This window comes from Tamandua tetradactyla, chromosome 9 (genome assembly GCF_023851605.1).
Source record: "Tamandua tetradactyla isolate mTamTet1 chromosome 9, mTamTet1.pri, whole genome shotgun sequence".
Lineage (NCBI taxonomy): Eukaryota > Metazoa > Chordata > Mammalia > Pilosa > Myrmecophagidae > Tamandua > Tamandua tetradactyla.
In genome coordinates, this window is record NC_135335.1 from 76107152 (window position 1) to 76132902 (window position 25751).

At 34.7% G+C, this 25751-nt stretch overlaps 1 protein-coding gene and 1 long non-coding RNA gene across 4 annotated transcripts in view; one reads left to right on the forward strand and one right to left on the reverse strand.

The window, feature by feature from the left end:
• Positions 1-1461, reverse strand: part of CDH9 (cadherin 9) — an 87134-nt gene extending 85673 nt beyond the window's left edge. Inside the window, exon 1 of one of the 3 annotated variants that reach the window (XM_077115128.1) lies at positions 1234-1461. In XM_077115128.1, the coding sequence (XP_076971243.1) occupies positions 1234-1461 (228 nt within the window). The remainder of the gene's footprint in view (positions 1-1233) is intronic. The other 2 variants (XM_077115129.1, XM_077115130.1) reach the window with 2 other exon arrangements.
• LOC143646162 (uncharacterized) overlaps positions 1-19343 on the forward strand; it is a 56325-nt gene extending 36982 nt beyond the window's left edge. The window contains exons 2-3 of the long non-coding RNA XR_013157352.1: positions 12050-12178; positions 19154-19343. This is a non-coding gene — a long non-coding RNA (uncharacterized LOC143646162). The remainder of the gene's footprint in view (positions 1-12049; positions 12179-19153) is intronic.
• Positions 19344-25751: the final 6408 nt, after the last annotated feature.

A 25751-nucleotide genomic window follows, 5' to 3' on the forward strand; every position in this document is an offset into this window, starting at 1 on the left:
CAGAAGAGGGAAATCCCCAAAGAAGAGGAAATAATGGACTTTGGATAAAGGAGGCTTCACATGAAAAATACATTATATTGTCACGCACACACACACACAATGAAGCGTTAGATCAAGATTTTAATAATTTCACGGGGCAAATATATTTCTGTTCTAATAGCAGTGGGCAGGCTTTTGTGATATTAGGTGTTTTTGGTGTTTTTATTTTTGGCCTTTTCTATCACATTTGCTTGATATTGTCAGTGGATCAAACAATACTCAGAGCACTGCAGTCACTTCTAGTACTCATATGCCAAGAATCAAGGAAAATAAACATATGAAGTCCAGATGATGTCAGTATTTTTAGTTGTTTGTTTTCTTTCTCAGAATCTGATAGTACTTCAGCATTGAACATAGGTGGTCGGGGGGGGGGAATCCACAGTGAACCAACGAATGTCCTGAGTATAGAATACTATGGGATTTGTAAGGAGATGAAAGAGGTAAACAATTAGAAAGTTATAAATGTAGGAAAGAGTATGTCAACCTATTTGAGACAAGGAAGAAAGAGAAGTAAAGAATTCATTTGCTCAAACTGGACGCAGTAAGGGAGTGACATATTCTCTATAATAATTTGCCCTTATTGCTAATACAACTGTTGGCTTTGCTGCTAATAACAAGGTACTAATTCATGCTAAAGGTGGTGACTTTCTTCCACATTTTTTTTTGTCTAGAACCCTTGAGTCTGGATTGCAGGTAGAAAGTATCCCAGTTGGTCGATGTTAAGAAATAGAAAAATCCAGAAGTATTTATATTAATTTATTTCCCCTCACAGAGGTATTCTCAATTATGATAAATTACCCTTCAGTAGATATGAACATATTTTAGTGCATTTTTGGTATATTACAATTGCGTTTTTTGGCTTTATATTCCACACTGTTATTACTTACCTATGATTTTAATTTAAATGTTGAATAATTTTTTTCTTCTAGATATGCATAAAATTAAATCATGTCAAATTAATAAAACTGAAGTTCATTTATGACATTTTATTTTGATGCATATTATGGATTAGCTACTTGAATAAATCACATCCCCCACCCTTCCCCATCCTTAGACTGTACAAAGCACACCTTCCAAATATGGTGATTAATAAAATATTTCTGAGTAATCATTGGTGACATGGAAAGTTTCTGCAAAAGATAAACAAACAGCTGTTACTTTCAGCTTCTAGATTTTTCATATGAACATTCTTACCTTGCCTACATATTGGGTGTCTGATCCTGTGTACTCTTCCAATAAGAAGAATTGATTCCACATCCAGCCCCGTTTGGTGCGATGCAGCATTTTACTGCCATCTTTTGTCAGGTCCGCTATCCTTTTGCCTTGTAAATGACTGTCAGCTTTTTCTTGTAATGGGATGGCGGCAATTGTATGGAACATATAGATCCAGATGAATAATGGCGGGCAATGGTAAGTCCTCATTATGTGCAGCTTCAGCAGAAGTTCAAATTCAATACTTTGTCTGTTTCCCCTGAGGTGTAGGAGGAGAAAAATTGATTTTATTTGCTTTCCACTTTCACATAACTTGTAACCTGTAAAATTTATTTTGTGTTATTTAATTTTATAAATAAAGTATTATACATCACTTTATTTTTCTATATTACATAGAGTGAACAATCATTAAAAACTCATATATCTCAGAGACATATAGCTCTAGTAAAATAAATAATATAACAGTTGGCTTTAAAGTTACTAAATTACAGTTCTGAAAATGTGAATGTCTTTTCAATTTAAAATACTATTTTGAAGGAAATTAAACCCTACAAAACAGCAATTAATTTTAGTGATTGTGTTCATGTTCTGAAGTTTTTAATGAAATGAGAATATTGATTAATATGTACATGTATGTATCAAGTTATACACTGAAAATGACACTACTTTCTGCCTGCAATATATCAATTTTTACAAATTATTTTCTTTTTTCCTTTTTCATACATTGAGATATTGCCTGACAGCAAATTTTGTGGTGCCAATATACTCTGGTTTGTGTCTTGCAATAGTTAGCATTTCATTCGTTTTTTACAAATTGATAATTATTTTTTCAACAAACAATTAGTAATTCTCCCAAAGTTATTAAGTTTGAGGAGCACAAGCTCTTAAATGAAATATTGTACCTGATAATTAAAAATAACAACACATGTTTATTTCCTTAAATAATAAGGAAAAAGAGCACACACAGCTGTGATATTGTGGAATTAGACATGACTGTTTTAATTATGGGATAATTTGATTCAGAATTTTGAAACAAACAACTTCTGTGTATTGAAATTGTAAGTTGATAATTCTTGAATTCAGAACAATAGTTCACTGAATTTCAGAATTAATTTCATCTATTAGCCAGGTAGTTTTAATTTAGAACATATAGGAGATGCTTTATTATCATGATCATTATTATTATTATTATTATAATTGGTAAGCAAAAGAACCCACCTGAAACTATTGTAGGTAGAGGAAGAACTCACTGAGTTATGAAATCAAAGTAATGTAGGAAGAAAAGAATAAAAGCAGCAAATAACTAACTGGACATATCTTACTCATGAAGTCTAGAATTTTGGGATTGGGTGTTAGCATTTCCCAATCCTTATCTCTTTTTCTTCTTTCCCTGCCTTCTTCCCTCCCTTGCCTGCTTAAGGCTCTTCTCTCTACGTTTCGATTCCTTCAATCTTTTCTTAAATTAAACCTCCTTAACCTGATGTAAAAGAAGGGTGATAATATCTTCTCAGTTCAGATTTAACATTTTCCATTCCAGAAAATCACTGATAGCCTTTTCGAATTTGAGTTTGAAGAAATCTTGGTAATGGACTCTGATTTGTCTGGCTTGAGTCAGATACCTGAGCCCAGACGAAACAACTAGAGATTCAAAAGTGGGCTTACCAAGGCATGAAGGTCAAATACAGACTTTGAGTTCTGTCAACCTGTGTTCAAACCTTCACTTTGTCCCTTACAATTTATGAGGTTAGTGGCAATTTACCTATATCACTTGATCTCAATTTTTCCATGTACAAAATCAAATAATTTATACCCAACTCACCACTTGGTTAATTTTCTTTCTTAATTTTCAGTTGAGCTTTGAATCAATACAATGTAATGGTTATGCACATTATAAAAACAGTTTTTTTTTGTATCAGCATATATCTAGGAAAAAGTGGAAGCATGAAGGTTTTAAGTGACTTGCCCAAAATCATACAGGAAATAAATTTTGAAGCCCGTTTCATATTCATAGCCTTAAACACTATTCTTTTACATAAGAACTATCTTATCATCTAGCTTTTCTCATGAACATTATCATCATCAATCATGGTTGTTCCAACTATAGTCATAAGGATACGGGGTCCGTACAGTGGAGCAGAGAACAATGACTGGCAGGCAATATTATAGATGCTCACTATGGTCCAGACCTTTCATCTCTGCCTAAAATATATGTCTGATAATTTTCTTACCTTTCATTTCAAAAACTGCTCTTACTTAAAGTATTACACATATACAGCCCCAAATACACATACTCTAGAATGAAAGAAAACCCAAAGTCTCATCAGTTTTTCTCTCTGAAATTCTCAAGTCATAGCAGTTATCCTTATTAGGATGTTACTCAGCTCCTTATAACCCTGCAAGCTAGGAGATAACTGGTAAACTTAACCTCAACCAAGGTAAACCTACAAAAGAAATATCGAAAACTACAATGTCAAATACAGCTTTGAAAAGTATAATGGGATAGAACTATCTAGTAGCCAGTGGCCCAGAACCTGTCCCATAATAGGTAGATCGGTGATGGCACTGTGATAAGTGAACAGCTAGAGAATCTCATGGATGCCCATTATCTCAGGAACAATACCACTCATTTCCTGGGACTGTTCTAAGCTGCCCGCCTTCTCTGTGAAGAAGGTAGGCCTTTGAACAGAAAAGACCAGTTGCTGTATTAGATGGTGTCAGAGATTTAGGCAGAGGCCAGCACCCGCCGACCTTTATAAACTAGAGTAATGAATTTATAGTCATTCTTAGTGCAGTGAAAAGCTGTTGGAAAATTTTAACACAACATGTTTAGGAAAGATCAATTTGACTGATGAGAAGAAAGTAAGTTAGAGGGTAGGAAAGGTGTTTGATTAAGGGGGAGATCAACTGAAGTCTATCGCTGTCGTCCAGGAAAAGATGATGATGATATGTAGTGAAGTATTTTAAAGTAATCCTGACACTCTGCTCAGATTCCCTTTGATCTTTTAATATGGACACACACGCAGACAAAGATAAGCTAATACCCTCCATTTTCTGTCTGCTTTACACGTGATGGCCTGCACGTACAGCTCTCTCTGGAAGACTTCCCTTGGCATGCTGGAGCCACTTTACCCACATGTGCAGAGAACCTGAAGTCCCTACAAGCTTACAATGGTCCCCCAATAGAAACCTCTGGTCAGAGTCTAACAGGTGCACAAGTATGAGACTCTGCATATTATCTGCCTGCCAGAACTCCCTTGCAGAGTCAAGCTGAGGCTGGGGCTTTTTCTAAAACCCAACCCTTGGTTGGCTTCTTCCCCTTCCCTGGCTTTTTCCCCTTCGTTGTCCCATTTCCTCCAGTCCTTCCCCAAATTCCTTACCTGGGAGCTATTCCTTAAACAATCACATACTTCTGGGAACCAGACCTAAAACATGGATAAAAATCCACATACTCAGATATTCAGAAGTGTTTATTTTCTTATGAACTGTTTGTAAAGTTTGTCCTCAATTACAACTCTTAGATTATTATTTTTGAACTTTTGCTAAATGTGGTAAATGGTTGAGTCATTTATTGAGTGTCATTTATGGCAGGAGAGAAGCAGATCTATTAGAAATATAAAGAATCAAATTTCTTCCTTTCTTGGTTTTTTTTTTTGTTTTATTGTTTTATTTTGTTTTTTTTTTTCTTTTCTTGGTAAAAGTTTTTAAAAGCAATTCTTACACTGCTACTATTAATGATACTGCAGCTGATTAGTAATAGGGAGCAATTATTTGAAGTGATTCACTCCCCAAGTAATTTTATATAAGTTAATTGATATGATCATAACAACCCTTTAAGGTAAACTCTACAATAATCCCTTATATTATTATTAAAAGGAAAATGAGGCAGAGAGATGTTTAAATTGCCCAAGGTTACCTAACAAACAGAAGAGCTGAGATTTAAACCCAGACACTGCAGAGTTCTTGGACTCTACTGCTACAAAATAGCTACTGACCTCTGTGATGCTGGTGACTTATTCATTTATTGTTACTTGCTTATTCTGTCATTTATTCTGTTACTTGCTTTCTGAGCTCTAGGTACTAAGTTTTGTTTTGTTTTTATTTTCCAAAGAATCTTTTTTGAACTCTTCTCACAGCAAAATTATTTTAGATATTATGTCTCAGTAGACAGAAGGACAAACTGAAGCTGTGCTTGTTGAAGTAACCTGATAATTTCACAGAGTAATAAGTTACTTCTGCAAGGTAACTTCATTCCAAATGCACCCACCTGGAGACCTCATTTATGTTCTTTTGTTCTTTAAACACTGGCCCAATTCAGGCTCTTTGCCTTTCCTTACACTCCGATCTACATCAGCCTTACCTCACTCATTCATAGCCGTCTCCTCCCCCCCAATTTTTTCTTTTCTGTTTCTATATCATACTCAGTTTTCTTGAGATATCTTCCATAATAACCTTCATGGAAATAGCTCACCTCACGTCAGCGTATGTTGCCGTCTATCACAGCATCCATTTATTTCCTTCACATTGCTTACTCCAATTTTATTGCTCTCTTTCACTTACTGGTTTATATGCTTTATGGCTGTTTTTTCCCAGCTAGAATGTAACTTGCTTTATGATGATGTTTTTAGTAAACCATTGTGTTCTGCATAGGACAGTGATGATACATAGTAGGCACTTAATACGCATTTGTCAGTTGACTAGTTAATTGATTAGGGCCCAGATTGGATAATCCCTAAATTGAGCCTGGGATCACATGTGAAATTGATTTAATATTCCTTCACACTGACAAGTGAAAACAGGCAATGAAAGAGTTGTGCAGGGAGAAAATGCACAATCTTTGAAAGAGTTCAGGTTTATTTTTTTCCCTTACAGGCATAAAATCTGCTGCAAAGTAAGAGTAATATCAATAAAGATATGCATAATGTAGAATGGCTAAAAGTACAGAAGATATTAGTCTGAATTTGAAGCTCTTTGAATGAATACCTTCTTTATTTTCCTCATAAATCCTGGTATATTTATTTTGCACTTAGGGAACATTAGTGCAACCCTCCTGTGGCCAATTTAACACCTGTAAATTCCTCTACATTTAGATAGAATGCACATTCTAAAAGTCTTTTTGTTACAATTGATTTAAAGTAAGCAAGCTCATATCCCAGGGGTTTTATTAAAAATTCTTCATATCCTTTATTCCCTCAATAACAACAAGCTGATTACTAAATTTCCCATGCTTAATTATCTCTATCAGCCTTAAATCCTCTGCATTTTAATGACACTTTTTGTGCTAAATAAATAACAGCAGAAGAATTATAAAGTACAATATTTTAAATTTGGTTTAACTTTGATTTTGTAATCAGGGAATTCATTTGAATCTAGTTAACTTTAAAAATTGAAAATTATTTTATTATTATTCCCTTGTTCGCTTATATTTCAATGGCATTTGAGAAAACTATCTTTTAGCTATTTTCAAAGCAAAAAAAATACATATTGTTGTAATTAAGTAGGATGTTACAGCATCTAGATTCCTCATCCAAAAATAAATCACATCACTATTTCTTATCTCTATCTCTATTTATAGACATTTTTAAAAGTCTTAACTCCAATATTGTTTTTCAGGTAGCCTCTCAGATGAAATTAATCTTAGTATGTTATCATTATAGGGTTTATAACAAAGTACTGCCACATAGATTAACCTATTAATTCTCAGAATAAAATTGTGACATACAATTTAAACCCTTTTTCAGATAAGAGATCTGAGGTTTAGAGAGATGAAGCAAATCATTTCTGGTTTCCTGATTATTTTATGATTTTGTTAAAAGTTAGATATATGTTTTGTTATTCTTTGGCCAGCAATCTTTCTAACATACTACTGTGTTTCTTACATCTGTTAGAGAGACAATGTGACAAATTCAGTAAATTGCACATATAAAAATATCAATTTCTACCAGTATGAGTAAACACAAACATAGAGTCAAGGAAAAACTTAGGGATATATGTAAGTGTTAAAATATTTATTTTTGGGTGCACAGGTAGTTCAGTGGTAGAATGCTCACCTTTCATGTGGGAGACCTAGGTTCAATTCCTGGACCATACACCTCCCCCCCAAATTTATTTTTTATAGTGATTGATAATTTATCATATATATACTTAATAATTAAATTGTTATAGGTATTTAACATATATGCAGGTTCTCTAAACTATTCACTGATTTGTTTTTTCAGGAACTCCATGCCTGTTTATTGTTACATTGTAATTTGGGATTCTACTTATAGAAGAAAATGTTCTAAGAATGAACTCAAAAAACAGAATTAGATAGTAGAAATATGGACTGCCAGCTTCATATAAGCAATGCTTAATATCATACTTTCTAAAGTTTAGCATTAGGTTTTCTTTAGAACTGGAAGGGTAAACTGGTGTCAGAAGAGAAGCTCTTGAACTAACTTTTGCCAGTATACTATCAAAATAATAATAAAAGCATTATATGTGATAGAATATAAAGACAAACAAGTAAATCATTGCTAGAATCTGAGACAAATCACCATAGCCTATAAGGATACTGTCAATAGAGTAAGAAAATACATAACTATTGATGAAAATCCATGATGTGTAAAATAACCTGAATTTCAATTAAAAGGAGTTAGGCAAACAGGTTTTTCTTTCCCAGTATTGCCCCACTGAATAGAAATCAGACGTATGAACTAATCATAAAATATACATGATTCTCTATTGTAAAGACACCCCTTTGAAGTGGCCAGAATACTGTTGTATCTATTCAATCAATGTGCCCTTAGGATATAACAGAACAAGGAAAGGCAGAATTTGGAGGAGATTATTATTTTGAAGACATTTCAATTTGGATATATGTTTTACAAGTAAATTATTAAAGTCAGTGACCGAAATAGGAAAACCACTGTTTGGAGAAAATTGCCTGTTGATGACTTGCTTAAAACATTTTCTATGCAGGTATTATTAGTGTAGGGAACATGCATAATTTCACATTATCACAGACAGATGGTGAATTGTTTTGTTAGTATGTCTTCCAACACTAGAAACTGAAGCAAAAGATTTGCTAATATAATAATATATAGCATGCAATAGTACTATAACAAATTAAGGTTAATCCACAGACAGGTTATCGGCATAGCACATTAGCACTTTTATTTCAGGAATAAACAACACTGACAAAGCACAATATGGAGTCTAGGAAAATGTAGGAATTAAGGTGAAAAAAGGACTTGACATGGAAAGGAGTAAATGGGCTGACGTAGAAGATAGAAGCGTTCAGCCTCAACATTTCCTACAAGTGGTGCTGATCCCTTAGGTATATCAGAAGAAGAGAGAAAAAAAAAAATTAGGAAGAATGAGTCAATATCATTGAATAAAAAGAACATTTAAAAATAAGTAACAAAATAGGAGAGATATCTATACTCTTTGAAGAAGAAGAACAAATAAATTAGAAATAAATATATATATATATATTAATTCTTTATACAACTATTGATAAAAATCACATCGAAATGAAAAGACAAACCATAGACTGGGAAAAAATATTTGCAAAATGCATTTCTTGTGAAAAACTTGTATCCAAAATATGCAAAGAACGCTTAAAGTTAAACAATAAGAAAACAAACAACCCATTTCAAAATGGGCAAAAAATTTAGACAGACACATTACCAAAGAAGATAGGTAGATGCCGAATAAGTACATGAAAAGATGTTCATAATCATTTGTTATTAGGGAACTGCAAATTAAAACAACAAGATACTACCACATACCTATTAAAATGGCTAAAATCCCAAATAATACCCAAATATTCACAAGGATGTGGCCCCACAGGAACTCTAGTTTTTCATGGTGGGAATGCAAATGGTACTTGGAGAACTGTTTAGAAGTTTCTTACAAAGCTAAACATAGTCTCACCATATGATAGAGGAATTATGCTCTTAGGTACATACGCCATTGATTTGAAAAATTGTGTCTATAGAAAAACCTGCACATCAATATTTATAGAAGTTTTATTAATACTTTTCAAAACCTGGAACAAGTAAGAAATAACCTTCAATAAATAAATATATAAAAACATTGTGGCATATCCATATAGCAGGATATTATTCATCCATAAAAATAAATGAACTGCCAATCACAAAATGATATAGAAGAAGCTTAAATGTATTTTAAGTGAAAGAGGATTTTGACAAATACATACAACTTTATAGTTGTTTTTCAGTAGAAAACATTAAGGGTGAGAATTACGCAAATTAAAAAAAATCATTTGGGAAGTTGAGTGATTCCAGGAAAGAATATCAACTGTGATAAGTGAATCTAACTATATCGCAAATGTATGAAACAATCTTAGTGAAGGGAGTGGTGGGGTTGAAAAACTAAATAGGGAAATGAGTGGAAATAAAGACTAAATGCAAAAGAAACTGTTCACACACACACTGTATTCTAGTTGATAAAATTGTTTCTCATGGGAGTATAGATTAACAACTCTGATTCTGATATACATATATATATATATACTAGAATTTTACAATTAATTTCACTGATGGCAGATGTTGGAAGCCAGTTTTCTCACTGTAGGTGTGGGAAATTATAGATGAGTGGGGAGAGGAGGTGGAAATGGGAAAAATGAGCAATCTGACAGTGGGCAAGCCTGATGAACGCTACCTCAGCTAGGTGATCAAGGTCAGTCTCAAGAGTGTTAAATCATGTTGATAGTAAGTGCCCTTAATATATGATGAAAATGACACATTCCTTTCCAAAATGTGTAAGCCAAATCTCACTATGAGGAAAACCTCAGACAAATTCCAGTAAAGGGGCATCTGACAAAATAATTGGCCAGTACTGCTCAAAACTGTCAAGATCATCAAAAATAAGAAAAGTCTGAGACAATGTCATAGTACCTAGGAGCTTAACAAGCTATGACCAGTAAATGACATCTGGCATACTGAGGGAATCCCGGGATAGAAAAAGATGTTAGTTATGAACTGAGGAAATCTAAATAAAGGTAGAATGGATAATAACAATATTGTTCCATGAATCATAACAAATGCACCATACTTCCATATAATTTAACAATAGCAAAACTTAGTGAGGTAAGAACTCCGTACTATGGACTTGATTTTTTTGTAATTCTAAAATTTTTCTAAGAAAAATAAAGTCCTTAGAAAATAAAGCAAAATAAATGGATAGAGAGTAAATTATTCATTGTGGAAAATTGATAGAGAATAAATTATCTATTGGGGGAGATAGTATTATTCTCAATCATGAAGTTTAAAAAGTCCTCTCTGTTTTGGTGAGGTTTGAGCAGAAAGCTGAAAGGAGTCAGGGATGAGTCAAGAGGATTTCAATGGGAAAAGCTCCCCTGAGAAAGGAAACAGCAAAATGCAAACATACTGGCGGGAGAAAGGACAGAAAGGTGTGTGTGCTGGCGGCATTCAAAGCCCAGAAAGGACCCAGTGTACCGACAGCTGAGTGAATAAGGGGGAGGTTTATAGACAATGAGGTCAAAGAGTGGACCGAATTCTAGACACCTAAGGTAAGGAGCTTTACCCTCCAGATTGTGAAATCACTTGAGGGTTTGTGGCCAAGGAGGATCATGGTGTGATTGAAATGTCAAATGGGTAAATCTGGATGCCATGTGGGAAACAGACTTTACAAGGCAGGAAAGGGAGCAATGAGAAGGCAATGGAAACAATCCTGGTCAAAGAACGTGCTTATCGTGGTTATATAAGTAGAGGTGCAACTGTCAGGGATGAATCCAAGGTTCATTTATTATTTATTCATTTCCTTTATTAGAGAAGTTGTGGGTTTACAGAACAACAATGCCTACAACACAGGATTCCTATACACCACCCTGCTGTTAACTCTGTTCATGAGGCGGCACGTTTGTTACAATTGATGAATGCATATATTTATAGTTGTATTACTAACTATACAGTCCATGGTTTAATTTAAGGTTCATTGTTTGTGTTGTGCGGTTTCATGGACTTTTGAACTCTTTATTCGACTACCATATACACAAACTAAAATTTCCCCTTTTAATCCCATTCATATATATATATACATAAATATATATATATATGTATATAATTCGGTGCTGTCAATTATGTTTGCAATGTGCTACCATCACAAATCAAGGTTTTGTTTGAACTGATTAGTGCTGCCATCTGCTGTTGAGAGGCACAGCAGGAGGTCAGAATGTGGAAGTAGAAAATCAAGGCTTTTAGATTTTGTACTTGCTAAGATTGATATACTTTATTTAACATCCAAGCGGAGAAAATCCACATGCATTTGGGTGTGTAAATCTGAAATACAAAGGAGTTGTCAGGTCTGGACTTGTGATCCATCAATATATTATACAGCATTTAAGGATAAGGGAATAGTTGAAATCACATATGAAATAAAAATAATGCAACTGCGGTCTCAATGGATGATAAGAACATGCATTTTTCTTCACTTAAGGTTGTGGTGACAAGTTTTGATATTTGGCAACAAAAGCCAAAACTCTGCAAAAAAAAAGACACCTTTAAATGCTAGTGAGCAAACTTCTGGTACAAAATAGAAAATCAAAATAGTTGTTTAAACATTATTACTGGTGAGAGTAAACTTCATAAAATTTTAGTTCTAAGCAATTTGGTAATATGCATCAAAGGTCTTAAAATTGTTGACATATTTTAATAAAGTAACAGTAATTCTAGGAAAGGAATTAGCCACTTTGAAGAGAGGCTTGGGTATAAGCATGTTCATCAAACGTTACTGATTATTAGATGGATCGGACATTTCATTTTTGTCTCTTTAGATCGATCCTCAGGTCTTCACTCTGCTCTTTGCTACAGGAGACACTTTTCTATGGACTACGTCAGTAGACTCGCTAATTCTTGGTTGTGCTCTCCAGAACAAGAAAGCATACAGAGGATAGGAGAATGAGGTGAGGTCCTTTCTTAGAAACCAAGAGTGGCTGCTTTTTGCACAGTAAGCCGTGGGTCCTTTCAGATGCCTCTTGTTAGAGCAACCAGATGCAATCTCTAGGCTCATAATTACTCCTGCCCCTTGCCCTCTCGGGTTCTGGAAGGGTAACAGCTTCCTGTTTTTGCCAGCTCTGACTATGGCACCATCTCTGCTTAGTTAAAACTTTCCCCAATTCAGCATTTGAGCGTGTAGTTTGTTTCTCGCCAGCAACCTGACTGAAACACTGGGGTACAGTTGGAAATGAACTAAATATCTAAAGTAGGAGAAGAATAAATAAATCATACCATGTAATACAATGTCATGTCATTATGCCATCAAAATATCCATGTATTTCTCCATCCACCAAATATACATGAAGTGTCCTTTTCTATGTATTTATGGAGAGGAACAGAACAGCAGCCTCTGAAGAGTTTGCATTCTGGAACATAGTTACAAAGAACACGTTCAACTATGAAAGATCCTTGAACAGAATGCTGCCACTAAAAGTCACTTATCAAATAATATTTAATAACTGGAAAAATGAAAGAAAATCTTAAATTTATATACCACATGTGTAACCACTGTGGAAAGGCGAGAATTAATTTTCAGCCTCTGGCTCCATGTAGTCTTCCAGTGTCACAATGAAAATCAGAGTCTGTGAGATGCAAGTCAGCAGCTTTCGCACATGAGACAGAATTTGCAAAATTCTCCTCACTTAAGGGCACTGTGGTAACAAATGTCCATACTTAAAACTTTGAACCCAGCATGAGCTTTGACAGCACTCCTTTCTTGAATTAGCTACAGAAAACAAATATTTGAGACCAAAATGCTGGCTAGCTTACACGGGTGGCTGGGGTGGTGGAGAATGGAGGTGGGTGGGGGGTGGTTTTGGTGGTACAGCAGTGCTGAGCGGAGGAAGGGAAATTGACTAGCTAGAGATGGGTATATTATATAAAAGTATATGATCTGGGCGGGCCACAGTGGCTCAGCAGGCAGGAATGCTTGTCTGCGATGCCAGAGGACCTGGGTTCGATTCCCGGTGCCTGCCCATGTTAAAAAAAAAAAAAAAAAAAAAAAAGTATGTGATCCTTCATGATAATTTCTACAGAAGACATACAGGTACTACATAATATTTTAATTGAATGAGGGGGTGAATTTTAAATAGGAATGCCAGTATTTTAATTCTCTGAAGCATTTTGTCAGTTTGGCGACAGAATAATGTTTCCAAAGCACAAATTAAAATTTTTAGTACTACGATGGAAATCAGTTTTATTAAAATACAATTATCAAAATATTTTTAAAGTAGTTGTGTTAAAATAATACACGTGATTCTTAATTAAACCACTAAATTGCAAGATTCTGTAGCAGGTCTGATCAGTACCATAATTTCAAAGAAGCAGTAGAGATATGAGATACTTAGAATGATACATGATTTCCACTGATGATAAAGTCACAAATACTGTTAATACTGTTGGGGATGATAGCCATAATCATAACAGAGGGATATGATAAATTCCAATTAGAGATGAATACAAATGCCAATGTAATTTCAATTCAAATTTATGGATTACATGTTAATAACCCTCAAAACTTTTAGAAGAAGAGGGGACTGAAATTTAGAAAAATATGTAATTTTTACTTAGAAATTTTAGATGCAGAACTGGAAAATAGAATGATAATTCCACGATTAATGTGGAATAATGATATGGGATAATGTGGAATAATGACATATTCTGAAGTTGTCACTCTGTTAATAAGCTTGAGGAATTTAATTTTCTCTATATTTAGATATAATATCATAGTCTTCCTTTTCCATTCTTCAAATTAAAACTATTGATTAAAAACAACTATCAATTAAATCATGATATAATTACATTCTATTAATGTGAAATATATATATATATATATATATATTTGCCTAGGAAGCTACAAATGTGATTTGAGAGGGTCATTGTAGCATTTGCGTTAACCATTTTAAAAGGCATAAGCACATTCGTAGTTCATAGCTAGTGCTAATATGGGCTCTGTAGTAGACGTTGTTGCCACTCACCTTGATCCCATTTACCAATCAAGCACACATGCTGGCCAGCTGCTTTGAAAGTTGGATAGTCACTACTCACAAGTTACTTCCTTTCTCCTGAGCATTGTCCTCAGCTGATGGGAACTACCAAAGAATGCTACTTCCCTCAGCACCACGGTCAGTACCAATGATACTGGGGTACAAATAGCCAGCTTCCTTCCTTCAAGTATGATCAACTAGGATTTGGTTATGTGCTCCAGAATCATATTAGAATTGGGTGCTTTCTCCTTCTCTACCTTGGTTCATTCTTTCCCTTACAGGTTTCTTCTTAGAAGCAATTTTCAATCAGTCACATGCCTGCAGATTCAAATCTCCGTCTTTGTTCTAGGGAACCCACCTAAGAGAGATTATTTTGATGAGTGGTCCAGATGAGCATCTGTTCCATTGAAAGTGAGCCACTCATTTGTTCTTCAAATATGACAGGCGCACTTCTGCAATATTTGCGGATACATCAGCAAACAAAACACGCGAAAATCTCTGCCCTTATGTAACTTACATTCTAACAGGAGGCAAACAATAACCAACAAAAGAAATATGACACACATATAGTAGATAGAAGGTTATAAGTGTTATTGAAAACGTATAGAATAATGCAATGGAAGCATTAGTGCGGAGGCTGACTAAGGGAAGGGAAAGGAAATTTGAGGTAGACCTTAGTCATAAGGTGTTATTTTAGTAAAGATTCGAAGAAGAAAGGAAGCTAGACTAGTGGCTGTGTGGGGAAGAAAGAGGGAAAACTAGGGCAAGGATTCTAAAGCAGCTGAGTCCCAGTCTTGTTTTGAAGAGGCTGATACATGTAGAGGGCTGAATGGGTATTAGGAGAAGAGGGCAAAGCCAATACAACAGTATGTTGTTCCCGAAGCCTGGAGAAGAAAGTATATCAAGGAAGAGCTAGTAATCTCGTAGGCCAAGTGACCATTAATATGGGGACAGGAAATTGACCACTGGGGTGAAACTAGCCTTCAGAGAAACTGTTCAAATTGTAAGACCTCTAATTATTGCAGCATGCTTTGTGAGTGCATGATGCCTGGAGCTAGGATGCCTGTTTTCAAATCTTAGCTTCACTAGTCTTGGTTGTATGATCTTAAATATGTTATTTAACCACTGGCTCCCCAGTTTCCTTGGTGTCCATGCACTACATTAAATAAGTTAAGGCATGTAAAGTATATAGAATAATGCCTGGATATACTAATCTGATTTCTTGGCTATGTGATGATGTCTCCAAATCTCAGTGTCCAGAGACATATAAGCATCTCATGGTCCAGAGAACTTTCAACTAATAAAACAACCTTTCAGTTCCCCCCACACGTGGTGACACAGGGGAAGTATCACAATAAATGCTTTCCTTCTGAAAGGCGAAGAAAGGGAAACACTCAACAACTACAGCAATTCAAAAATCTTGCTGCAGATAATCCTATTCTGGGAGTGGAACAAAAGATTAGAGAGTCTCTGTGTATTGTCCTACATGATATTTCATCTACTTTCACCTCTATTGAACTTACTGGCCTCCAATGGAAAAAGTAGTAGGTAATGTGCATTCCTTTGAGATTTAGTAAATTTCTCAGCCTGCATGCTAGCTGTGGAAGTTTGGGGCTTTAGGATTACTTTAATCTCAATGAGACCTAGCCTTTTTAATATTTCTGGGATGATGGTTTCTTGGCAGGATAATGTTCTTAAAAACTCAATCTTCTTTACCTGGTTGTTTCCAGTGAGTTTCATGTGACAATAGACGCACCACAGAGACAGTTTCTTTCAAACTTATTTTTTAGATTTTCTATATTTACTCATTTTCTTACCTCTACTCCCCAGATCTCTCTGTGTCTACTTCATTTTAGGCTCCTTAGGCTTATCAAGTTTTACTGTGTGAGCCACAGCTTTAATGCTTTTAACATGAAGCATTTTGCCCAATTTAAAAGATTTACTTTGAACTAAACCCTAATTTGGGCTCTTAATCTTATTTTATCCTTTTAGAAGTTTAAAATAGGTCTGACTGTCATTCTTCTAGCTTGATTTTTGCTATGAGTATTCTGATCAACCATTTTCACACAAAGGCATTCTTGTTACTTTTGTCAAGTAGTGTCAGAAGCAGGTGCCTCTTCCACCCTGCCACCCTGCCAGTCTCTCATGCATGCCAGTCTGCATTCCCTTACATTCTTGCTGGAAACTGGCAACATGTCTGTAAATTCATCTTTTACTTGTTGAACTGTGACAGTACAGCCAATAGTGGCACACATATCCTATTACTACATTATTCTGATTTCCCACACTTGATCCCAGGTTACAAGTTATTGAGTCCAGAATCTGCCTCCCAAGTTATCAAAAGTGACAATTTTACCAAATGTTGCACCACTGAATAAGACGGCTCTCCATATTTTGAGACACTGAAATGATTTTCATCACTGCTGAGTGGTCAGGTATCTAAGCCAATGCTACAAAGTTTATGTTTCTTTTTAAGACAGCATGACACTTCTGGTATAAATTTTTATGTGACAGTCACAATGGGCTAGGATTTGCTATGTTAATAGGCAATTTCTAATGTCTTTAGTAACAAAGATTGATGCTTGCCCAAGATAGATAACCACCATGGGATATGCATTCTCTCCTCCCGAAACAAAGGCAAGCAAAGCTATATCACTGTGTTTCCATTATTGCCAAATAAGGAGAGAGGGCAGAAACCCACATTGGCCCTTAAGCCTTCCCAGAGAGGAGACACTCCCTTTCAATTGCACTTCAGTGGACAAAGCAAATCCTATGCTTATGTTCAAATTCAGAGGTGGGAAGAAAGTACAATCAAATCTTACCATGAATTTGTTAGAGAGAAAGCCAGAAATATTTTGCAGACGGTTCTGCTGATGGCTTTACTAGCATATGGAAGTGCTAATGAAATGTTAGTACTTTTTCTTCATTTCTAATCTTTCCTTGACTTTCTCAAGTAAAAGTAAGAGATTCTTCTGTGCTTCAACAACATTAGGTCTATATAATTAAGTCCACATAATTGCAATGAAGTGTTTTTAGACCACAAACCTGTGATAGTTCTAGAAGGCTGTGCTACTTTTAGTTGTGTAACTCTGGACAAGGCACTTACCCTCTCTGTCTCAGTTTCTTAATTTGTAAAATAAAATTAATTATAATAGTGACTGTGTATTAGTTAGGGTTCTCTAGAGAAACAGAATCAACAGGGAACACTTGCAAATATAAAATTTATGAAAGTGTCTCACGTGACCGTAGGAATGCAGAGTCCAAAATCCACAGGGCAGGCTGCGAGGCCGATGACTCCAATGGATGGTCTGGATGAACTCCACAGGAGAGGCTCACCAGCCAAAGCAGGAATGCAACCTGTCTCCTCTGAGTCCTCCTTAAAAGGCTTCCCATGATTGCATTTAGCATCACTAATTGCAGAAGACACTCCCCTTTGGCTGATTACAAATGGAATCAGCTGTGGATGTAGCTGACGTGATCATGACCTAATCCTATGAAATGTCCTCATTGCAACAGACAGGCCAGCACTTGCCCAATCAGATGAACAGGTACCACAACTTGGCCAAGTTGACACCTGTCCCTAACCATGACAGACTGTAATAATAATATTCATGAGATGGCTGCTATTTCATTAAAAATGCTCAGAAAGTTGAGCAATTGAGGTTAAACATATTTAATAAAGATTAACCATATTTAAACTTATGGATTTCTCTTTTCTAAGTAAAAAACAGGATAGGGAGTTTCTCCTCCATCTATGTATTAAATCATCAAGCCCAAAGCAGATAAAAATTTTTAAAATACATGATGAAAGACAAAATGACTTAATAAACTTAAAATACTTAATGTGCAATACATTGTCTAACATATAATAACTGTGTTAGAATTCAAAATAGGTGTAAAAATATAATATGCAAGAGGACTATATGAGGGATTCTGATATCAAAAAATAAAGTACTATCTAAATTAACATTTTTCCATTTAAGCATTATCTAAAGAAGCTCTTATTATTAAAAAAAATAAATATATATGTTTAAATATACATGCACACACATGTCTTTCTCCTTTCCTCAGCCTATTTATATAGAACCACAAGCAAAATTCCATTTATATTCTGAAGGTATACTGTGTAATAAGCTCCACTAGATCAATATTAAAGATTTCTTGGCACTGATGCCAATTTAAATGTTACTATAGCAGTTACCATGGTAATGTTTTCAATTACAGCTACATTGTCTCAAGTGTAACATGAATCTAGTGTATCATTTGGCAACTTTATAGTGGATATACAGATTATTTAATTTTACTAGAAAAATAAGATCTAAACTGACCAAAAAATAGGAAAAAAGGAAGAATCCCTAGGTTTCAATTTGAAACAAACACTCCATAACTAAATTTTATAAATTTTTTGTTATATGAATACCTCAGCATGTTTCTCTTTGTGTATTACCTAAAGGAATATAATACAATTATGAAGAATAATTCCTTCACATCTCAATGGAAAAAGATATTGAAATTCCATTATTTAGTTCAGCTAGAAAGCCTATCTGAAAAGAAACTAATATATGATGTATAAACCATTAATTTCAAAGCCTGTGGGGAATAGGAAAGTATAGATATAATAATAGCATAGTAGTGGTTTCTTCTTAGTGTAACTGGTGTTTATTAAGCACATGTTACAGATCAGTGACTCTCCTGAGGGTCTCAAAGCGGGTGGTAGTCATCAGTTCTAGCACAAATAGCTCCATGTCTCCCTATTCTCAGACCATGGGATTTGGCTTTCCTGTCATCCTGAAGTTAGGCATGGCTATCTGACCACTGAAATGGGACTTTGTGTCATATGCGTCATTCCTGGGAAGAAAGTTAAGTCACTATCTCTCTCTCTCTTTGCCGTGCCAGGTAACAATACTTCCCAGCCTCGTTTCCAAAGTGAGGACAAGAAGCCACTGACCTTCCCCCATCAGCTGACCTGTGGTGGATTTATCACGTGAGCTGAAAAAGCAAATGTGTTCACTGAGACTTCCTGGCTCTTTACTGCCACTGTACATCCTAGCCCACTATGACCAACACACATGTATTAAACCATATAACAGCCTCAAAATCTCCCTGCTGATTCTTTTCCTTTTTTACATGAGGAAGATGAAAGCTCAGAGTGTTAAATATATACCCAAAGATAAAACATCTATTACATGGTGAGGTTGTAAACAAAATTCAGCCCTGAGGGCTGACATTTGGCAGCTGGCCTGGCAACTAAGAACAAGGCTAAGGTGTTCTGTGCTGAATGAAATCAACGGAGCAAGATATCAACATGAGGTGTGCTCACTCAGCAGCTGTGATGGCACAAGATAAAAGCAAGGTCACTAGGCACCCTGAAAATGTTCAAGTATCTCCCTCTCCTAGTTGCAGCATCTTTATCAATGACCACTTCAAACTTTGTTCCTCTGGCCTTCTAAATAGAAATCAATGCACGTCTACAGAATCGTCCCCACTCCCTGACACAACCCAACCTGGTACAGATTCCTACTACTTACAATACTCCCCAAATGGCCCAGTCTGTTGGATATAATAAGATATCTTATTATAAACTCTATAATAAGATGATCCTAACTCCCTCTGGCCCAAATAACTCACATTTCCCTGGGATGGCCATTTTGCCTTGTAGTGGGAAGTTAATACACTTAACTGATTTCTGCTGTGTTCTTGGTGATCATTTGGGCCTTAAGTTTTTTCAGTTGTACTGGAGATTTATACTGAAGGGTCTGGCTCGAGTAGCTCTCCGTGACGTAACTACTGTGCTGTCATACAAACAAAGCGGTATGAATTTTGAGAATTAATGAGATAAATTTTACTTGTGATTTCATTACTATGCTAGTTTAATTGATTATATCAAGGCATCTGATTAAAAACAACATGTTGGAGAATAGTGTAGTAAAACTAGCACTGACATGACCTATTGATATATATGGATTTATAAGGAAAATTTGTTAGGGAATGAGGCTCAGTTCCTACCCCATCTCTCCAAACTCACATGCAAATGATCAAATCAATTATACTCCTACCTCATGGACTGCAATTATTATTAGCTCAAAAGGACCTTCTCTTGTTTCACTAATTTATTTTTATCCTCATCCACCTCTTCCATACACCCCCTGCCAACTCTTCTCAAATGCTTTTCAATAATTAAGAATCTGTGAATCCAAAGTGTTTTATAATAAAAATTAAGCATCCTCATCATATCCCCAGAGGTTAGTATAGATCTGTGATGTATTTCTGTAGGAAGAATAACAGACCAAGAGATAGTGACTCAAAGTACTAAGCTTGTAAGAATGGGGCATAATGGAATACCTAGTAAGGGCTATATGGACAATTTGAATATGTTGTCTTTCACTTTGCAAATATTGCCCCTAATTGGCTTTCATTTTTCAGGCACCGTAAAGTTCAAATTCCTTAAAATTTAATTACAGATACTGCACAATCAAAGAGGTTCATAGAGGATTGAAATGGCCCTGTTATTTACCCACTGAAATCCAAAGGAAGATTATTTACTATTTTCAGTTTTAAAAAATCATGCTCTCATTATCTGTCTTCATTTGGACATTTTTTCTTTGCAAAAAGGGGATATCTCTAAAGTAAAATTGCATCAGGGCTAACCTCCTAAAATCAAACGTTCCTGAAATTGCTCATATCTCTTGATATGCATCCTGCTATCCTTCTCTGTAGCAAACTCATTTAACTCTGCAACATAAGACCAGTTTATTTTTCATTTTTCCCTATGCATTTATTAAAGCAACATTATTTTGACACTTAAACAGCAATTCAGCCTCAGAGATATATACTAAAATGAAGTATATTCCTCAAAGCCAAAAAAGTTATCCTCAAGGGTTTGCCTCTTAGGAATGGGCCTGTTAATATACATTCTAAAATATATGTTCTGACTATTAATAGTGATTCCCAGAAGTATTTAATGCATGTTTCTACTGCATAATATTAAAACCATGTACTCTGCCAAACACTTTACATGAAAACTTTTGCAAATGAAAATCTTTGCTTTTCACATCTGTCTTTTCTAATAGGACTGCTTATATGCATATACATGTCATTTGTGTCAACACTGCTAATCAGAACATTCACTTTGCTGGGTTTCTTGATAACACCTTAGTGCAAAATCATTTTTGGTTCATGGTTTTGTCATCCTAACCTAATGAGTCGCTGACATCACAACTGTGGTAGATAGAAAGGGAAACAGACTATACAAAGTCAAAGAGGGGCTAACATAATTTTTTGTGTGTGTGAGACAATCTATCCTTTAATATGTCTGCTTATTAAAATATGAATTAGAATATTAATATAACGAATGGTTCATTTCCTCTTTAAATTGTACTGATTCTTGGAAATAAATAGTGTCTTATCTTCATAAACCTCTTAAGGATAGTACCAACATGAAAAAACCTGAAGTTAACATTTATCTTGGATTTTCCAGAACATCGATGAAATGTCAAGTATGGATATTTGCCAAACATTCACAAGTCACTTCTCCTACACAGTGCTAGAATCAATATGCTGTAATCATTTGGGGGAAAGGGATAGAGGTAAGAAAGATTATCATTTAATGAATAAATATATCAATTATCTCAGCATGCTACAATGTGAAAACAGCAGTACAAATTATATGCAAAATGTATCAATGCATATGATAACCTGCCATCAATTCAGAAAGGGAATTTGTCTTGCTGATATATGTAAAAACTAATCCACTATATATCTTATAAGAGAATAGGATATATTTAAGGATAAGCTATCTGTGCTGTATTTAAGCATAAGAAGACTTGATTCGATCCTTTTTAGGAGAAAGTTTAGCATGACTGGCCACATAATTTTCTCTTAAATGGTAGTTCTAAATCAGAGTAATTTAAATTCAATTGCTTTGTTTATACACGAAATAACTTATACATGACTTCATACATAAAATCCTGGTACATTCAACCAACTGTTAAAAATGCTTTTAAGAGTAAAAAATGTAGGCTATGATAACTTTTCTTCATGACAATTTGGTGAGAATCATAGAAAGTTACAAAGAACACAGTAGTTCTTGATCCACAGAGGATGTTCATATTTTTACTCACTTAGTATTAAACCATGCCAGTTCTCTGAAAGGTTGTATTCAGACTATTTGGAGTTTCAGGTGACAAAGTGTTGTGAAATTCTGTCTTGTTCCCCACTTTCTTTGTCTCCTCTCCTCCAACATCAAAAGCTTCAACTCTAATAAATTTATGGAATCATCACTCCAAAAAAACTCCTATCTTCTTTCTATTCTTCTTCATTCCAGTTTTTCTCTAATTTCTCACATACATTTGTGTTGTGGGCTAAATTATGCCCCCCAAAATCTATGCTGAGGTCCTAAGCCCCATGACCTTATTTAGAAATAGGGTCTTTACACATGTTATCTACATAAAACAAGGTCATACTAGATTAGGGAGGACCTTTGATAAAAACCTGGTATCCTGGTAAGGGGAGAGATTGGGAACACACAGACACATTTGAAGATGGAGGCAGAGTAGGGAGATGTAGCTAAAAACCAAGTGACAGCAAGGATTATCGGTAACTAGCAGAAGTTAGGAAGAGGCAAGGAAGAATTCTTCCCTAGAGCCTTCAAAGAGCGTATGGCCCTGCTGACACACCGATTTCAGACTCCAGCCTACTAGAACCTGAGAGAATAAACTTCTGGATTTTTTGGCAATTTATTACAACAGTCTTAAGAAACTAACACAACATCCTGAGAACTTTTCATAAAATGCTATTTCTGTCTGCATTTCCTTTATTATTACATGCATGTCCTTTTCAGGTATATTTCATCGAGACTTATGGTAAAAAACTATTATAGTTACCTTACACAGATGAAAAAATTGGAGCAAAGAAAGAGTAACTCACTCCTCCAGGATATGAGTTGAGAAAGTAGATTGGACTAGGAAAACGTACAATCACATTCCAGAGCTTATGCTTACAACCTCTGATCTATATTACTCACACTAGCTCCTGGTGTTCCATCCATTGCATGTTCAAATCCCTCTGCTTGTTTTTCAAAGTCCTCAAATCTGATCTAATGCTACCTTTCTAACCTCAAATTCACTACCTCAGGTTCTCTTTTTCAATCAGAAAATTGTGTGTATGTGTGTATGTATATGTGTTAGAGAGAGGAAGAGAGAGAAAGAGGTGATCAGGGGTGAGGATCATTCTCCTTTCTTCTATTGTCTTTTATTTTCCTAACACCAAGAATAACCTCTCTATTTTCCTTAATTATTCAATTTATCATCCCAAGCTGAGTTATTTTTCCCCAAGTCGTCTTTGGGAAATTTTCTGAGTGATTTATTTTCAATTATCGCAATGCTGGAATCCATGTTGCTGTTGTTTTTTTTTGGCAGACACCAGGATGCTAAATGCCCTGCAAACTTCAACATAGTCCCAGACAGATATTAAAGCATTTTCTCATGTCATCTAAAACTAAGAGGGACAATCATTTAGAGTAATGAGCAGTTATAAATAGGGAAAAAATAACATGGTAAATTAATAGCAAATGGTTTTAAATTCTAACATTAGAAGCAGCAATTAGTCTTTAATGAAAGTTTTTCTCTTCTTGGCAAGCCTTTTAAATCATTTAGGAACAAATTAGGTGATGGTCTTGCACTTTCTAATGGAGATATCCAAATGCTCATGTGTCCTATTTAGGCATTAAATATTCTGTTTAATGCTGTAAATTTACTCCGATAATATTATCAGAGTAAATTTTTTGTAAAATTCTTTCTCGAAGGTGTCAGATGGACTGAGGATTATGGGTTCCCAAACTGAAACTAGAATCTAGGGTAATAACTGTTGGATAACATAAATGCACATCATGCACAAGCTGAGAATTAAGGATGGAGCTCACCAGGACTGAAATTCTGGGACATTGTTTGGATGCTGGAGTTTAGACTTAACAACACCTTTTGTTCCCTACTAGCATCTTCATTCCTTTTAATTCTATCTAAAGGGTGGTAGATATTTATTGATTTGAATTATTATTGATTATTAATTAACATAAATACCACTCTAGTTTTCATAGTGCTGAAATAAACTAGAAGGAACCAAATAAAAGTTAAGTATGAGGACCAGCAAAAAACTAGAGCAAGAATCCTGAGCAAGAGGTCACATATAAAATCCAGATTTTTGAAAGCTCAGAATTTTAAAGAAATATTTGGTAGGGTGGACTACATCTCCTTTTATTATTGAATCTGGGACTGGGATTAGGTTTATTTGGGTGTGAAAGGAAAGGCAAATGTAGATGTCTGGAAAACTTTGGTTCATAATTACCACTACAGAGGAGAACATAAATGAAGATATGATTAGAGATGGAGAAATAGATACAGGCGATATATATACATGCTCATAGCGTAACATGACCGTCCATGAAATTCTTAAATTAAAAAAAAAAAGATTGCTTGTTTTTTTTTCCTTAAATATCTACTTCCTCTTACTAACTCCTGTAATGGAATAATAACATATTTAAATATACATTTTCAATGTAGAAATAATTGCAGTCTGCTTTTCTAAATATTTTACCTTGTTCAGTTTCTATTACTAGAAAATATTAGCAATGTTTTGATTTTATTCTATAATGACCTTGGCACCACATTGTTAATTGGTCCAGGAGATGTAGAAGCTATGTGAAGTATACATGCATACTAAACTCAAGTTCATTGTAAAGATTTGTGCATTTGTTTTATTTAACTTCTGCTTCAACAGAATACACAGAGCAGGTAGGTTAGTAGAGATGGTGAAAACAGCACATGTTTAACTGTGAAAAAATTAAGTTACATTGGCCATTCACTTAAGTAAGCAAATAAACAATGAATTTTTAAAATCACTTACTGAAAACATTGATTTGGTATATCCCTTAAAATAAAATGAGGTTTAAACATAATAGACACATTAAGAAGGATGAGAGAAGTTTGTTTCCCTACATATAAAGATTTAAGGAATTCACCGTTCATATATGGACTTTTGAAAAGAAATGTAATGTTATTGAATTCTCCAAACAATGAATATTTACAAAATTAAATGCAATAGAAGGAGTGCTGTACTACAGAAGCTTGGGATTAGGAAGTAGACATCACCAGAATAAACAAGAAAAAACTGTATTCCTTATTAACTGCCCTGTGGTGGATATGAATTATAATTTACACTCTATATTTAGATTATAACATTAGCATTGTGGTATGTAATTTTAAAATATTTTAATATAAAAATTAATTTCTTGTAATAATTCACTATAATTTTGTGTATAAATAGTGCCAATTAGTGGTTAAGCTAAAAGAGTTTAGTTATTTAAAGTGTTTCTTATTTCACAAAGGTTTAGCAAATAAATTTCAATTGAAGAAAAAATTATACCCCTTCATTTTTATTTTCAGATATCTAAAATTAAAACTTAACATTTTTTATCTCCTGGAACCCAATTACATCAAAA